Raw genomic sequence first — 18,646 nt, 5'->3', positions numbered from 1 at the left:
CTTTTTTGGGTGAACTATCCCTTTGAGTAAACACAATACATTTAAAAATGTGTTGGGAGGAAACTGCATGCAGGTCCAAAAGGATACAAATCCAACCCCAGAGGATACCAATCGTTGTTGTCGGGCAGAAACCTTGTACCTTGTAAACCCTTTTGCAAATTGATGCCCTACTTCATCGTACAAGAGTGTCGCACAAAAGTAGTGAAAATAGCAGCTCTATAGCTCTATAGCTCTATAAGCTCACAGCTTGTAGATCGGCTATTTTCATTATTATAGAACGTTTTTAAAATAAGAAGAAACGAACGGTTTTGGACATTCAAGGTTTCAACCCGACAGCAACGAAATATAATCAAATGGACCTGATACTGTATTTGGCTAAGCAGTTCTTATTCCCATGTGAACACAAAGCACGTGCCCTCTTATCAGCCCTGTTTACTCTCTCTGCCAGGACACTCCATTCACACATACTCATAACAAGGTGTACTTATAATTAACCATTTCAGAATACATGCAGGCATATAAGAACAAAACTGAAATAATAGTAATAATAGTGAATGAATAATAAATGGAATATAAGTTGTATTGGTGTAACACAGACACCCAACTCGTTTGGTGTCCATTTTATGTTGGGGTCTCCAATTCGAGCCATTGTTTTTTGTATTATTGTGTGGAGAATGTAAACAGACCCCGATTAATGAAGTGTAAAAGGTTTTAAGTGGTTTATTCTGTCACCTTTGCATCGCCCGTTGATCTCCACTTCACCCGGAGGACAGAGTTTTGGTCCAAAGTCTGGTGAAACTGCAAAGAAATGCGAGGATTCATATATCAGTTCCACCAACCTGGAAACAAGAGCTTGAAATGCTGCTCTACTGAACAAAGAATAAATACATGCATACATACATGCATTACATCATTGGTTCTCAAAGTGGGGTCCGGGGACACCCAGGGGTACTTGAGGGAGTTCCAGGGAGTCCCCAGCTAAATGATGGATAGTTAGGAACCAAATGGACCCTTATGGGTCTGTAACTCTGAGAGTGTACAAATTGAACCAAATGGACACTAACGGGTCCATTTGGTTCAATTTGTACACTCTCAGAGTTAAACTAACATTGATTTTACAATATGAATTGGGGTCCCAGTGATAGAAATGCCATTAAATGGGGGTCCGTAGCCTAATGCATGTCAAACTGGGGGTCCTTGAAATTAAAATGGTTGAGAATCACTGCTAGAGCCGTAACAATCTTCTCTTATGGGGGTCCCTGGCATATCTTTTCAAATGGGTGTAATGCAGTGGTTTGAGAACCACTGCATTACATTATATCAGTACAGTCTGTCACACTCTTGCAGATACCATGTGAATACTGTACAGAACACACCCTCATGCTCAAAAAAAATTCAGGAAAATATTGTAGTCTCTGTGTGTGTGTGTGTATGTGTGTGTGCGTGCGTGCGTGCGTATGTCTCACACTTTGTCTGCTGTGACTCAAAGTGTACTGTATCATTGTCAAATCTCAACACAGTGCCAATTGAACTTCATATATTAGAGCTTTAATCCCTGGCATGCAGAGTAATTTGATGCTCAAAGCCGAGGGCAAAAAGGTCAACTATTGATAACAAGAAAATAGCCTCTCCTGCACAGAGTGAATGAGGACACAGTGACTACAGCAGTGAGTAGCAGTGTTAAAGTGGACAGTGAATACAGCAGTGAGTAGCAGTGTTAAAGTGGACAGTGAATACAGCAGTGAGTAGCAGTGTTAAAGTGGACAGTGAATACAGCAGTGAGTAGCAGTGTTAAAGTGGACAGTGAATACAGCAGTGAGTAGCAGTGAATATGGACACAGTGAATACAGCAGTGAGTAGCACAATGAATATGGACACAGTGAATATGGACACAGTGAATACAGCAGTGAGTAGCACAGTGAATATGGACACAGTGAATACAGCAGTGAGTAGCAGTGTTAAAGTGGATAGTGAATACAGCAGTGAGTAGCAGTGTTAAAGTGGATAGTGAATACAGCAGTGAGTAGCAGTGTTAAAGTGGATAGTGAATACAGCAGTGAGTAGCAGTGTTAAAGTGGATAGTGAATACAGCAGTGAGTAGCAGTGTTAAAGTGGATAGTGAATACAGCAGGACCTCCTGTACAGAGTGGATACCTTCTTCAGGGGCGACTCAGATTCCATCAGAGCATTCACCCATGATGCACTGTTGTTAGTTAGCCAAGTTTTTTCTTGCATTTTATACTTTATTGCTTGCTGCTTGAGGAGGGTACACAGCAAAAGGAGGGATACACAGCCAAATCCTTGGCATTTATTTATTACGAGTACATCAGATAACAGGATGTTGCATGGCCCTGAGTAAGCTGGCGCCCGTCTAGTATATAATATAAAATACTTTCTGTTAGATAATGGCCTCCCGATATTATCGGACGATATTAGCATAAAAATGGGAGTTCTTACTGTATGGTGTGGGTGATATGAAATGTGAGCTTACCATAATCACAGTAATCCTTAATCATATGCCATCATATTCAAGGGCTTTTGGAGAGAAATGAGACAGACTCCAGTCACTTTCAAATTAGAGCACTGCAGAGGGCAGGTGTGTGTCTGTGACCAGCTGACGCTCGGTGACGCTCGTTAATGTTATAGGCATTAAGGCAATTATGCTTCTGCACTGTCAAATAGGCCAACATCTAATCTAAGATTAGTGGGACTATTATAGATATTTTATTTAATTAGATATGTGATGTTGTTACCTGACAATTAGTTGACTTTTGGTGAAAAAGCCCGCATATATCGGTATCGGTTGATATTGGTATCGGAAATTAGGAGTTGGACAATGTCAGAATATCGGTTATCGGCAATAAAGTCCATATCGGACATCCCTACTTTCTGTACTCCCACTTAGACATGTTCAGTAGCAGTTGCCCAGCAGCCTACCTTTAGCGCAGTAGCCCATGCAGCCCTGGGTGGGTTGCAGGTAGTAGATGAAGAACTCGCCACAGTTGCGCACGGTGATGGGGATGCGGAACAGACAGCAGTCCTTGGCGCTGCCGTGGAAGAACTGCCACGTGGCGCACGCCGAGAGCTGCCGCATCTCGCCGGGACGCGGCAGGGAGCCGTCTCTTAGCGACAGCCACACGGGCGCCTGGGTTCCGCAGCGGTTCATCTGCCACACCAGAGAAACAATGGTTCATAAAATGGTTCTAGGAAAGGCTAGATGCAGTCGTGGAAAAAGTACTCAAATTTTTTTACTTAAGTAAAAGTAGCAATGCTGCAATGTAGAAGTACTCGGTTACAAGTAAAAGTCCGGAATAAAAAATGTACTATTGTTATCAAAATGTACTTAAAGTACCAAAAGTAGAAAGTACTCATTGTGCAGAATGTCCCATTTCACAAGTTTTCAAACGTATAAAATGTGTAAAAATGTTTTGAAAATAGCAGATCTACAAGCACACAATGCGTCCGCTCGCAACGTATTGTGAGCTTGTAGATCGGCTATTTTCAAATGGCCGATATATCTATAGAGGGCTTAAGTGGGTAATTTATGTTTTGTAATAATAATCAACATTTAGTTTTCAAATAATTGTAGTGGAGTAAAAGTACAATATTTGCCTCTTTTTTTGGGGGTCAAAGTTCTTTGAGGAACCAGAAATAGTTCCTTAAAAAATATGTTTTACATTTTAAAATCTTTCTTTGAGACACTTTTAGCATTTAAGCACTTGAGCATTCGTAGAAAATAGCCAGTCTACTAGCTCACAACACGGTGCAACGCGACACGTTGTGAGCTTGTACATCGTCTATTTGCGATAAAACAAGGAGTGGATCAGGTATAGACCCCTGGGTGGGGGTTCTTTATAGAACCATTAAAATGAATGGTTCTTTAAAGCAGTGTTTCTCATAGTGGGTTCCGGGAGAGGGTTCATGGGGGTCCCCAGAAAAATGTTTTAATATAACCGTTGTGAGCTTGTAGATCAGCTATTTTCAAAATTATTGAAAGAAATGAAAAAAAAAAATGAAAAAAAGAAACATTTTAACGACATAAATAAAAATAAAAACATTTTCAGAAAGGGGTCCCTGACAGGAAAACGTTTGGGAACCACTGCTATTCAAAGAACCTTGGTCTGAAGTGAGTTTCTTTCCTGAGCTCTTAGCGAGGGAGCCACGGAGGCGCCTGGGTTCCGCACCGGTTCACGTGAGGAGAGATGAGAAGACGCAGGCGGTTATTAGCCGCAGCGAGGGGTGCAATTATCACCCTGCACCTGGCCTGGGGATGAGCGCTACAGCAGTGTGCTTCTGACATGATGGCAATCAGCTGCTCTTCGGGCCGCACGCAGAAAGATGTTTGATGTTTTTAACTGTTTCAAGGTTGTACCGTGCTGCACCGTTTTGGTGACACGCTGTACCCTCAGAAACCAGCGGTGGAAAGTGCGTTTAAATACAGTTTTGAGGTACTTGATTATTTCCTTTTTCTATGCTTTATAACCCTGGCCTCACCTTTTTTCTGCCTTCATTGAGAGTCCACAGTTAACACCATTAAAACCGGGAAAGCATCAATGTAATTTTAGATTTTACCGTTGGCAGTTCAAAAATAGCTCACGGTGCAAGCTTGTAAATCTGCTATTTTTGAACGTTTTTGAAAAATCTTGTAAGTGTTTGAAAATGTTTAAATAAAGTCCATGGCACAAAACCTTTTCAAACGGGGGTCCGCGGCCAAATATGTATACATTTGGAGGTCCTTGGCACGAAAAGGTTTAAGAACTACTGATTTAGAAGGCATTTGCAGAATCGGCCTCAGGTCTTAATGGGTTAAGATTGACAAGAAACCAGGAAGAGAGAGTTGGGACCCTGGGCAAGAGGCCAAATATTGTATTTTTTACTTGACTATAATTGTTTGAAAACTGTAGTTACTATTTACTTTGCTGATTACATTATTATTACAAAACATGCATTAATCACTTAAGCCCTATAGTATATTTCGGCTTACAGTATAAAAAATTGCAGATCTACAAGCTCAAAAAGTGCCACAATGAACCGTTTTGGAATTTTTAATTTGGCGAAATCTGTGAACAATCTGCAACATGAGTAGTACTGTAAGTAAAATGTTCAATGTAGGACTTTTACTTAACAGAGTACTTCTACATTGTGGTATTGCTGCTATTTAACTTAAGTAAAACAACGTACTTATTCCACCACTGCCGAAAACACAATTAATTCATGCTTGCTAGAAAAAGAAAAAAAGTGTTCAAATGTAGATTCAGTTGGAGATTACATATTGTTTCAATGTTATGCTCCATTGATAGGAAAGCTAGTTGGCAAACCTATTCTGTAGCACTAATACAGGTGGTAAATGTTAATGAGTGTGCTCTTTAAACTTTAAGTACCATTAGCTCAAGATGTGACCGGACACAGGTACTAATCAGGTAATAATCATATAATTTACGCTCGTGTAAACACAGCTTTGGAATGTTTCAAACAAAAGCCACTTGTGTGCGAAGATGCTTATCTTCCCATTAGACTTAAGTTTACAGTTTAATGGAGTCTGTGTCTGTTGCCATCACTGTATTTAGACTGTTACAATGTTGCAGTCATGGCTGAATGGGTATGGGAAACAGAAGGTCCCTGGTTCGTCTCCCGGTCCTGGCTATCGAGTCGAAGTGTCCCCATGAGCAAGACACTTACGGTAAATCCTAACACTTTTCTGTTTTGCTAGTAGAAGCCATTCATCCCATGCTCTTGTGTCTATCAGTGGGCACTTGAATAATTGAAAAGATAAAAAAAAAACAGTATTGTCTTATTCAGAATTCGAACCAAGGTCTCGCCTTTCTGTCAGGCAGTTCCAGGTAAAGACGCGCTGGAGACGCGCTGGAGACTCCTTTTCCCAGCGATTAGCATTGTGATTCAGCGCTCTCCTCTAGTGTTTTTTGGCAGAGCACAACCATGAGAAGTCCATGTTTACCATTGTTTCAGCTAGGGCTATTTGGCACAGCGACGATTAATATGTTTGAATGTTGCTGGCATCAGTAAACAATCTGTCACTCAAACAAATGCTTTCTGTTGACATGGCCCCCCAAGCCAGTTTTTTTTATTTGTCTATATAAATATCTTTATTAGTATCACGTAAAGTTGACATGTCAGAGCAGTTAAGACATTTTTTTCTTTTTCTCCCCATCCCTCCCCCATATTGTTATTGCTGTCATATTTTCCTTTCCAAAAAGACAAAGAAAAAAGAAAAGACAGAACAAAGAAAAAAGAAGAAAGAAAACAAATAAAAAGTCCAGACAAACAAACATGCATACATGATATCAAACTAGGTATAAAAAATAGAACGTGAGATAGAAAATAAATGATAAATAATAAACAAAAATAAACAATAGACAAAAACAAAAATAAGATGAGTTATCCAAATGCGAAAAATGTGTCACAAGCTTATGTAGGTAATACATAGAGTTGAAATGCTGTCATACATCACCAACCATCAATCACATATCCCAGTGGTTCTCAACCAGTGGTCCAGGGACCACCAGTGGTCCTTGAGGGGGTTCCAGGTGGTCCCCAGCTAAATGATGGAAGAGGTGGTAACCAAATGGACCCTTACTGGGTAGATCTTTAACTCTTGAGAGTGTAAAATGAAACCAAATGGACTCTTACGGGTCCATTTGGTTTCATTTCACGCTCTCAAGAGTTGAATTATTGTTAAACATCTGCATTACTTCATTTACAAGAAGTCTACACAATTAGAGAATGTCGCAGAATTGTTATTTTGATCAACGTATGCCTGTCATCTCTCCTATGCTATGGCACCAACATCAATACAGCATGAATTGTGGACGAAATCTTATCAACGACTACGAAATATTCAAAGTCTTGGGTCTGAGAGGCTAAATCTCATCAAATGGTGGTCCGTGGCTCAAATAACGAATAAAGAATGGACCTCGATATGAAAAGGGTTGAAAAACACTGACATATCCCATTATAAATACACACAGGTTTCCTAAGACAGTTTTTGTTGCAGTGTGAGTGGACTTGCCTGGCGGGTTGTGGGGCTGCATGTTCATGCTTAGTCTGCTTATTCCGATTTACACTTGTAAGTCGCTCTGGATAAAAGCCTAAATCCTAAGTTGTGTCTTACCTCCACACAGCTGGTGGGCATCTCAGCCGGCTTGTTGTTGATATTGAAGCGATACCAACCGGGGGAAAGGGAGTGGTCACAGATCAGGTCCTGGATGGCCGTGTTCTGGATCTCCGTAGAATCAAAGTCCACACTCCGGTACGGGTTCCTCAAGGTGCGGTGGCCTCCTGGGGAACACTCTGGGGGGGCTGGAGGGCACAGAGGTCGAGGTGAGAGGGGGTATACACAGTACAATCTCAGTGGTTCTCAACGTTTTTTGAGCTCTGGACCACTAACATATTTCAAACAATCCTGAAGGACAAGCCCACCCCACCTACTTACAATAATATTTAGCACTGGTCCATACCCGGGGATGTTGCACGGATGCACACTCAAACGATGTGCAGACGTGACTTGTATGGGACCACAATGGGCACTACAGATCCCATAGCACGTGTCTAATAAACAGCTTGAATTTGGGAAAAGTACAAAACAGCTTCAATTCATTCTAAGAACCACTGGGGAGAGAAATGCATGAGAATAGCCATGTTAACTGTGTAAAAGTCCCTGTCCTTATGGCACTGTAGCACGCTGAGGGCTACTGGAGGTTGTTGCTGACACAATATATGAGAGACGGTTTTGCAATGGAAGCTTCTGTGCTTTAAAAATAATTATTCAAGAATAAACTCCCATAACATCTATTTTTTTTATTTTAATGTTTTATGTAAAGTAAAGTAAGTTTACCGGTAAAGTAGAAGTTCCTCAAAGTTGTACTTAGCTACTTTCCACCACTGCACTGAGATAACTGTGCATCACTGAGGAAGAACTGTCTGTGTGTGAGAGGCCTGAGCCCAGGGGTACAGCATCCTACTATAAAGAGGACAGCACAATTAGACAATTGACAACACCTGCCAATTGCAGAATCACCCCCTGTCTCCACCCATAGCAGTCTTAGTTGAGTGAGAGTTCACAGAAATGCTAATAAACATTTGGATAAAGTGTAAAATTAGCTGTACATATTCAAGTTCAGGTCCATAGACCATATTCACAAGGCGGCCATGTTGCTATTAAGTTAATGAAGCGCCACCCCGGTTGCCACGGCGACGGGGTGGCACTTTCAATGTAAAAATCCGTAATGGCCACCGTGTGAATATGGTCAATTGAGAAACCCACCGAGAAAAACAGATGAGGACAGACAGAATGACAGTTTGAGGTGTCCTCTTTCAACCTCATAGGATAGTAGTATTGGGAAGGCATAACACAGTGATTTCTTCTTTTTTTTACATTAATGATCTTAAAGCCACTGAAAATAGCTGATCTGCAAGCTTATAACGCGTCATAGTGTGCACCTTTATTCTGAAAAAACACTCATACCATAGCAAATGATGGTGATTTTGGACAAAATGTTCAATGGGAACGGCGTGCGTGTGAGCTTCCGTGCATGTGTTTGGGCATGCGTGTGGGCGTGAAAATACATAGTGAGGATAGAGGGACAAGTCAGTGAAAGCCTGTCATACTTAATATCACCCAAACTAAAACTAATCTATTGCCACACTGGTAAGTCTTACCTTTCCACAATGAACACATACTGTATAGTACAGTAAAAGAACCAGTAAAACGCACTGAATTGAGGCTTTAATGAAACACAGTCTAGAGCAGTGTTCTCAAAGTGGTGTCCGGGGACCCCCAGGAGTCCTTGAGGGGGTCCCCAGCTAAATGAGGAACAGTTTAAACACTTATTGTGTGGCTATTTGAAAATAGGCCATCTTCAAGCTCACAACGCATCACATAGCGACGTGTTGTGAGCTCATTTTCAAAATATTTTGACAAATGTTCTCTTATGGGGGTCCCTGGCACAAACCTTTTTTTCAGATGGGGGTTCTGTTGGCCAAATACATACATTTGGGGGTCTTTGACATGAAAATGTTTGACAAGCACAGATTTTATAGTTCACTGGGAACTAAAGGAAAGTCAGTGAAAGCTGCTGGAGTCTCACTGGGCTTAAGAAGGGGTGAGGTGAGGCTATTTTCAAAACACAGTGAATTAGGGCTTTAGGGATTTAGGATGCATTGTGTCAACAGACACAGCAGGGGGGAGGGGAACCAGTGTCAAACCTGTGACTCCTTCAACATGGGTTTAGAGGAGCCGAGGGGAGATTATTTTCCACTGACAAGTCCTGCCCTTTCTTCAGTTCACACCTACTGTAGACTATGTACCTCCGTCTGGCCAAAAATAACACATTGGAGCTCTAATCCAGTAAATTGTCGCTGACGGGTAGGAAACGTGTATGTCCAAAACCGTTAGTTTTCAGGAAATGGTCAAAAAAGAGCTTGTGTTCCAATGGATCCAATGTAGATATTATTTAGTCACAAGCTCTTGTTAAGACTTGTTGGTTCAATATGTATAAAACCCACAGACAGAATTAACTACTTTAACATAAAAAAAAAATAACAACAAAAATAGCACTTTTATGCAACACACTTGTATTCCGAAGTAAGCATACATTTATGAAAAAAACATGAAGAAATACAAGATTTCTGCCCCTAATCCAGTAAATAAAAGCCTGTGAGAAGTGAATAGCGGTCAGGGAGAGTTAGAGGTAAGTGCAGATGAGGTGAGGTCACACCGTTTTAAAAACACAGGCAATTGCGGCTTCACGACTTAAGACTCAATGGGAACTGCATGTGTCAACACAGATGGGGAGAGGGCAAAGGTGATGAAAATTTTTTCTCTTAAAACAGCAACAGGCGTAATCCGAAGAAAGGTGAGAATAGCTGCCACTGACAAGAGCTACCTTCCAACCAAGAAAGACAATTAACTAGTCAGGAAGAGTGAATTTGAACATGCCGCCGATACGTTGGGAACGTCCTTGTAGAAGAATATTTTCAAACATGTATATTTTTTTCCTGGGAAAATTAGCTAAATGTTTCCAAAAAAAAGACAAAACTTTCCACATTTTAAAAGATGGCAAAAATTGCTGATTTGCAAGATCTCAACGTGCCGCCATGCCATGCTCGGGAACGTCAGTGAGGTTGGAAGGGCAGGAAGGATCACTTCACCAAGCGGAGGTTATCTAAATCACTAAGAATAACATGCATTCCTTTTGAGACCCTCGCTTCTCTCCAAACCTGCCCCGGGACGGGGCCCTGCAGCCAACCGTGCATGCATGACCACACTTCTGAACATGGTTTGCAGATGGAGCCTGAAGAAGCTCATTTTTGGGGGTAGGGGGGGGTATTATTTGAGCAGAACGTGTCATTTGCAACGTTACACATACATTATAGCCTTAGATGTCACACTTTTTTTTGCCACAATGTAATTGGAATGCTGGTGCATTTTGGTTACACCAGTGGTCTTCAACCTTTTCAATTTCAAGGTTGTTTTATTCTAATTTAAAAAAACAAATGCAGATATATAAGCTAACAACGCATCGCAACACGTTTTTGGTGAGCATTTCCCTGAGGAATAGGTAAGCTACAGTAGGTTTCAAGATTTGGCTGCCCCTCTGTAGTAACTTTGAGGACCACCTAGGGGTCCCCCCGTTGAAGACCCCTGCTGTGAGCAACAGTAGCATGCTACGTTCCTACTATGCAAGCTTCTGAACTGCCATTCGGGGGAATGATGTTGTTTTAATTGAATTGCCTTAGGTCAACACAGACCCTTTTCTCAACAAACCTGAACAAAAGGCAAAAAGCCTGTCCTTTCACTTGTAAACGAACAAACTCGCTCCCCATTCAGTGTTTGACTTTCATTGCGGAGGGTGAGGCACTGGAGTGGAAACGTCAGGAGAAAAAAACAAACAGTAGCTGCTGTGTAACCTGGCCGAATACAGTCAAAAAGCCCCCTGACAGACAGTGAGAGGACCCCTTGAAAGACACCGTGCTTGTTTACATCTGCCCTGTTCCTGCTCACACACCTTGTCAGGGAGATAGCTAACGAGAGGTGAGGTCACAGGTCCTTCAAATAACCACGTTTTAGACAGTGGTGGAAAGTGGTGGAAAGTACTGTACCTTTACTCAAGCCACGCAAGTGTAAAACAGGGCTTACTGTAAGTGGCTAAAACTTGTACTTGAACATAATTTTGAGTTACTTATACTTTACTTGAATATTTCCATTTTTCGATAGCCTACTTTATACTTCCACTCCACTACATCTCAGAGACAAATATTGTCATTTCTACTCAATTATTTCAAAATGTTAGTTACTTTGTACATTTTGATTATTATTACAAAACATGCGTTTATGCGAGTACTTATATTCTGATGCCAATTCTTTTTTTACTCAAGCTAAATACTTAATACAGGACTTTTACTTGTAACAGAGACATTGTGCACATTGTGGTATTTCTACTTTTACTCATGCAAAACAGTATTTTTTTTCCCACCACTCCTTGCTTACATACATGTGCCCCTCTCCAGCTCACACACCTTGTCTGAGAGCTAGCTAACAAGACGTGAGGTCACGGGGTCGTCCAAACAACCAGGTTATTTTTTTCTTCTTTTTTAAATGACAACAGGCGAGACTTCAGCTGTCCCAAATCCCAGACTTTAATGAGTTTACAGAGCCTGGGGGGGGCGGGGGGGGGGGGGGGCAGTCAGAGGGGGTCCCAAAGTGGGTTAAAGCCAGTGTTTCCCAAACTGTGGTCTGGGGGAGGGATGGCAAAAAGATCACAGGGGGGTGTGTGAGGACTTGTCTGTTTGGAGGTGGTTTGATTGGTTGGATACTTTAGTAGACATAAATGTAAACAGCACAAGGTACAGTCAGACATTTGGGTCCTGGTACATTTGTGTTATCCTTTGGTACAACGTATATAAAATCATAACTTGTATTTGGGTCATTATATTGTCAAAATCAGTGCAATATAGTCTGCATCTTTCAAGATCTTTCAAAAAGTTTCAAAAACAGCAAGCTCACAATGAGCAAATGTTTGCTATTTGTAGTGCGAGAAGTATAGGGCTTAAGTGGTTTACCATACATGTTTGAAAAATACAGGAGACCGTGCGCGTGCGTGCATGCATGCATGCAGGAGTGGGGGGTCTCAGCTTGTGTCAGATGTAAGTATAGGGAGTGCTCCAAGGGAGAAGGAAAAAAAGTTTGAAACCACTGATTTAGGCGGATGGGGGGAGGGTGATGGTGTTGAAGGTAAGCTAATGAATTGGACCCCAGGGATAAGGAAAGATCTCCCTGGTAGACTTCAGTGGCCCCAGACGTGCTTGGCTCTGCGCTACCTCCTGTTTCTGGGTAAAGAAAGATTAAAGCGAGAGAGCAGCATGTTAACATAACTGTGGCGGTAGGGTCCCCCCCCCCCCCCCCCCAAGGCCCGGACTGACTGTCACTCACTGGGAAAACAACAGAGACAGGCCTGTGACCAGCTGGTATTAATTAACCCATTAAGGCCTGAGGTTTCGATTCTACAAATGTCTTCTAAAATCAGTTCTAAAACAGTCTGGGAAAATGTATGTCTGTTATATCAGTGGTTGTCAAGGACCTCCGAATTATATGTATTTGGCCCCGAGTCCGACCCCCATCTGAAAATATTTTGTTCCAGGGACCCCCCAGAAGCAAAGATTTGATTTACAAATGTTTGCTTTAATTGCATATTACTGTATTGTCTCTTTTTTTTTCTGTCATGTCTATTTTGAATGTATGTTTTGTTCTTGTCTGAAAAATGAAGACAAAATGTTTATATATATTCAATAAATAAACATATATATATTCAGAGATTTGCACACATTTTCACGATTTTTCAAAAGTAGCAGATCTACAAGTACATGAGCTTGTATATCTGCTAATTCTGAATAGCCAAAGTATAAAACTAGAAAAAGCACAGGTCTCCGCCAGGTCAGGTAGGATATTGTGGCCTCCTGGTGGCGCAATAATAGGCCAATGTGAAAAGGGTGCCATTTCTTCTTAGGCCTTGCACGGCAATCGGACACTGCATTCATGATTTGAGGCATTTTGTTCAAAAAATGTGTTTTGCTAAATTAGACCTGCTGGTGGCGCTATAACAGGCCAATGTTAAAAGGGTGGCATTTGCTCCTCAACATAGTGTGAATGTGTGTGCAAAGTTTGACCGCAATCGGATGCTGCGTTCATGATTTGCGGCATTTTGTTCAAAACAAGCCACTACTGCAAACTTTAGATGTCAATCTTAGCCAATCAGGATGGAATATGAAAAAGCAAACACATCCGTCTTGATCACATGACTATAGAGATCTTGTGTACCCATTTGCGTGAAATTTTGATAAAATCGGAAGGAGTAATATAAAAAAAATGTTTTACATAAGTCGGCCTCCTGGTGGCGCAATAAAAGGCAGATGTGAAAAATGCAGAGCAAGGGTTTTTATTTGACCTCTAGGGAGTGCGCTTACAAAGTTTTACACAGATCGGTGCAGTTATAGGTAAAAACACGAATTGGCCTGTTATAGCGCCACCATGAGGCTGATTTGAAAATGTTCAAGTGGCATTTCTTCCTCGGCATAGTGGTAATATGCGTGCAAAATTTTGAGGAAATTGCATGCTGTGTTCATGATTTGAGGCATTTTGTTCAAAACGGAGAACTCCTGCAAACTTTGGAAGGCATTTTTAGCCAATCAGGATGGAATATGAAAAATCTGAAAGACCCGTTTCGTTTAAGGACTATAGAGATACTGTGTACCGATTTGCGGGATTTTTGGACAAAATCTGTAGGAGTACTGTCAAAAAATATGTTTTGCACAAATCGGCCTCCTGGTGCCACTATAAAAGGCCCATGTGAAAAATGTGGGTTCTGCTGTGGCATCCAGGGAGTGTGTGCGCACAGTTTCACTGCGAGCAAGCCAACGGTGCCAGTGATTAGCTGTACACAGACAGAATGATGGACGGACACACGGACGGACGGACAGGGGGCAAAACACACTCTCTCGCCATGGCAGAGACAACAATGGTTTATGTGGTTACACAGATGTGTTCTCCGTTTTAATGGGTTAAGTGCTATTAAGAGTTTTGTTTTCAAACTTTTATTAGCCCCATCGTCCCAAATCCCAATTCTACGGCAAATATTTGGCAAAAATTACCATCTACAAGCTCACAACGCAACACAAAGCAACATATTGTGCTCTTACAGATCAGCCATTTCAATATTTTTTAAATAGGGCATAATAATTCATAATGTATTTTAGTAAGGTTGGGTCCAGGGGAGACGCCACATTTCTCTTTAGGTCTGAAAACACTTTGAAGCCCATCTAGACCAGCAATCCTCAACATGTGGGCCCACTGGGGGGCCACAAGTGCGTTGCAACTGGGCCCCCAAATAATTGGCAAAACACTTTGATTTTTATGATCATCGAACACTTTCAAGATTTCCAAGTGGGCCCTGCTCCAGAAAAGGTTGATAACCAATGCTCTAGACCCTAAACCTACAACTTCTTCACACACCAAAAAAAGGGGAAAGAAATCTATATTTCTTGGCATGTTGGTACCAGATGGATGAGCTTTGACACACACAGGACGGTGGAACAAGTATGAAAATGCTTTCGATAATCACAGGAAAAGTACTGCAAAGTCACTGTGGCATGCCCTGTTTCATAGCAGTAAATCCTAAACATTTGGGACTCAAAAGCCAAGCCATTGCTTGCAGAAAGTGCTTTCCTCCTTCTCTGATCAGTGCCAACACTTTGCTGCACATAAAACCAGTGGTGGAAGAAGCAATCCGTTTGTATACTTACATAAAAGTAGCAATACCACAAGAAACATACTATATTAAAAAAGGTTGGCAGAGGGAAGGTAGTGCCGAGGATTACATAGACAATTGGCACTGGGTGTAAAAAAATGGGGTAAAAAAAGTAACAAAGTAAAAGTACTGAATTGTTTTCGAAAATAGCTGATCTACAACCTCAAAATGTACCTTATGGGCTTGCAGTTTGGCTCTTTTTGATTAGCCAAAGCATAAAAACGGGCTTTATTGGTTATAATCGAAGAAAAATGTACATTTGCCTCTGAGATTAGTGGAGTAGAAGTATAAAGTATTGAAAATGGAAACACTCAAATAAAGAACGTCTAGTAGAGTACTTGATTAAAGGGACTACACCATGAATTTTAACTTTTTCTTCTTTTTTTGTTTTTTTTGGTCTCCCCTACCTCTCTTCTATCCTCAAAAATACCCCAGTTTGAACACTCAGGCTTTCACAGCAAATCTGGGGTTTTCTGTAAATTGGTCTAAAAACAGGCCAAACTGATTTGGTCCCCCTGCCTACGCCACGTCAGGGAACAATTCCTCCCGTTTTTCAGTTCCAACCAAAAATAAAAAAAATTAAAAAATCTTTAAAAAAATCTTTATATATATATATATTTTTTTTTTACTTTTTCCACACAGAACCAGGAGATAACTGGCTCAATAGCGCCCTGTGCCAAAAAGGACAATGTGGTATTGCCGGTGCTTTATAAGCCAGAGAGAAGCTAGTTGGAATGAGTATATCTGAGGCTTGATTTAGGCTCAAACCTTTTGAAAAACGTTTGAGGGACATAAACAATATGATATTAAATATTATTATTGTTTTTAAAATTCATGGTGTAGTCCCTTTAAATATACTTCATTACTTTCCACCACTACATAAAACCATGCTTTGCGACATTCCTTTTAAGATGTGTTTCCACTGTAACCGCCCCCCCCCCCTAAACACATGGCACTGATGTGTACACACACATTACTCTCATAAAAGCACCACAATGGAAATAAGCTCTCAAAGTGTTTTGTGTTTTATCCTTTTGACAGATATGTAGAAATATATCGTCATTTACTGCAGTTTTGTCAATCAATCAAGCAATCAATCAGTCAGTCATGTAGATGGGCTATTTTCTCCGCACGTTCGCCTTTTGTCACCAAGTTTTTGCGTTTTATGACATGCCCAGAATAGGGACGCTAGGGTTCAAAGTGGTTAATGATTAATTACCATATGTGACTGTTCCCAAATTAGATTCATATAAAAGGTTAAAGTACTTGAGTACTTATGGTGCAAGAGGTGTCTAAAAGCACATGAGACATTTGAGACATGGTGGGAATATGTATTTTTGGGGACAAGAAATGAATATACATCTACAGTACAGGTTGGCAGACCTGCTAATGTAACTCTGTCTGTCTGTCTGTCTCTCCACACACTCCCTATGCACACAGTGTACTGAAAGGAGTTACACTACTTTAACTTGCATCGTTGTAAAGCCATCCTTTTCAGTGACATTCCTTTTATATTGTCACTGCTCCACCATAGTGGGGCGACGCCCCCCTGTAACCACAGGTAACCAATGTCCAAACATTCTGTGACAGGCTCCCATATCATTTACTGCACTGGTTCTCAAAGTGGGGTCCGGAGACCCCCAGGGGTCCTTGAGGGGATTCCAGAGGGACGTGTGAGAGAAGGCCCTAATTTATGTTGTCGCGTTGTCAGCTCCTAGATCGTCTATTTTCAAACTCTCAGCTACAGCCACCCCGATATCTTTTCAAATGGGGGTCAGCGACTAAATACTTATCAACTCAGGGGGGGTCCTTGTCTTAAAGAATGTTTGAGAACCACTGATTTACCAATACCGGCGGTGCAGAAAGGTTTGCTGGTGTGATGGGGAGATAGTGATGGGTTCTGCCCACCCAGGACACTTGTTTGTACGACCCTTTGTGACGCCTACTTTACGACTGCATTCTTTGATCCTCTGACATTGTTTCACAAACACAGGGACCAGGGCCCGTTTTTATGGGTCGTCGTGAGTAAATAGCCCCCTTGTTTCTTTCTTTTTCTTTTTACAATAACATTAAAAAGGTTTTCTAAGATTTTCCATAAACATAAAAAGTCCAACAAAATTACAACAATTCAGAATTCTTTTACAATTTTCTAACAGAGAGAATGGCTGATCTACAAGCTCACAGTGTATCGATGTGACATGCTGTGAGCTTGTAGATCGGCTGCATTTTCTCAATTTGTAAGTGGTTCATTCATAATGTTTTGGTGGGTCCTGGGGAGACACCATATTTCTCTTTTGGGTCTCAAATTGAAAAGGTTAGTGAACCCCTGTTCTGTGACAAGACTGGCATCTCAGGCGGGTGGCTGTGATAGGACAGGGATGCCATCAATCAATCAATCAGTGCCAGGATTTCCTAGTTTATTTTCTTTTCGAAACATCTTTAACTTTGACTGAGTTAACAGCCCAATAACTACCCCATGTTTATGGAGCTGTCTGTCACGGGCAGATGGCTGCAATTCATTGCATTCTACTGACATTATACTACACTTACTCTGCTTGAGTAGGTTTTTTACTGATGCCACTTTTTGAACCCTGCTATCTCCAGTGATCTATGCACCATGCTGCTAAGTTTGTTTTTCTAAAGGCATCCATTCTGTTTGATGTCTATTGGTTAACGCTCACAAGCTATTTTAAGTGAACTACAGCAGAGATGCTTCCTCTAAACCTTTTTTTTTATTTCAAGGAACCCCAGTTTGATATGCATTAGACCAGTGGTTCCCAAACCATTTCAGGAACCATTTTGGGGTCACAAAGACCCATTTTTATGGGTCGCGAGTTAATGTGCCTTTTTTGGGGCGGTGTAGCCGCCCCCTATAAGTGAGTTTTGGACACCGACCAAAAAATGTGTGTACCCCCTAACCCTTCCATTGTTAATGCAAATCGATACTTTTTTCATATCAGCCAATCACATTACAGCGAGTGTCATCACCACTAACTGTAACGTGATTGGCTGACTTTGCAAATTCAGGACTGTGATTGGCTAGCAAAACACATGACACATGTGCAGCCCTATGAATAGCAGTATGGACTTTTATGGACTTTTAAAGTGAGTCATGTTGTGATGGCCACACACCGCCCACTTCACACTGGGTGTGATTTTTTCTTTGTTTCCTACATTTAGTTTGTTTTATTATTATATAAAAATAAAAAAATAAAAAATCACAATTTTAGATCTGCTATTTCCACTAGTTTGGGTCCCAGGGAGACATGAAATGTCTCTTTCCTGGCAGAGGAAACGAGTAGGCCTATGCCACCTTCTCAAAACTGGAACTACAGTCAGTTATGCCTATTGTGTTCATATACTGTAGACTCTGTCTATATGCAGTGGTTTCTAACCCCTAGACTCCCAGTGGTGGGCAGGCACTTTTCATTTACCCCTGCACCCCCAGAGCACCCACATCTTTGAGAACTGTTAACCTGCCACAGCTGTTCGCTGCTATTCATTAAGCTCCATCCCTCTGGATTGAGGGGGGGGGGGGGGGGCTTAAGGTGTAAAGGTGTAAATCAGATGTAGATCCAAGGCTAGACTTCCCCCCGACCCAAACATTAAAAAACATGCATCCGATTTTTAACTCAGTTTTGCCACAGCTCCAGTCAAGTTGAGCCAGATGCATTTATAAAATGCCTTTAGACCAATCAGTGACGTGCGTCTCAAACATTTTCATGTCAGGGACCCCCAAATTGATGCGTATTAAACCGCAGACCCCACATTTGAAAGTATTTGGTGCCAGGCCCCCAATAAGAGAATATCTTTTTTTCAGGCCAAGG

At 41.4% G+C, this 18,646-nt stretch overlaps 1 protein-coding gene across 1 annotated transcript in view; it reads right to left on the bottom strand.

Annotated features, from left to right (window-relative positions):
* The window catches only part of LOC311041105 (von Willebrand factor D and EGF domain-containing protein), a 94,083-nt gene that overhangs the window by 73,023 nt on the left and 2,414 nt on the right, over window positions 1–18,646 (bottom strand). Inside the window, exons 2-4 of the mRNA XM_084051579.1 lie at window positions 7,130–7,317; window positions 2,938–3,166; window positions 733–798 (exon numbers count right to left, since the gene is read on the bottom strand). Of these exons, the coding sequence (XP_083907705.1) occupies window positions 733–798; window positions 2,938–3,166; window positions 7,130–7,317 (483 nt within the window). The remainder of the gene's footprint in view (window positions 1–732; window positions 799–2,937; window positions 3,167–7,129; window positions 7,318–18,646) is intronic.

The sequence above is a fragment of the Gymnoscopelus microlampas genome (assembly GCF_963454915.1).
Source record: "Gymnoscopelus microlampas genome assembly, chromosome: 24".
Classification (NCBI taxonomy): Eukaryota; Metazoa; Chordata; class Actinopteri; order Myctophiformes; family Myctophidae; genus Gymnoscopelus; species Gymnoscopelus microlampas.
Note: the sequence above shows the minus strand (reverse complement) of the source record. Positions and strands in the feature narration are given on the sequence as shown.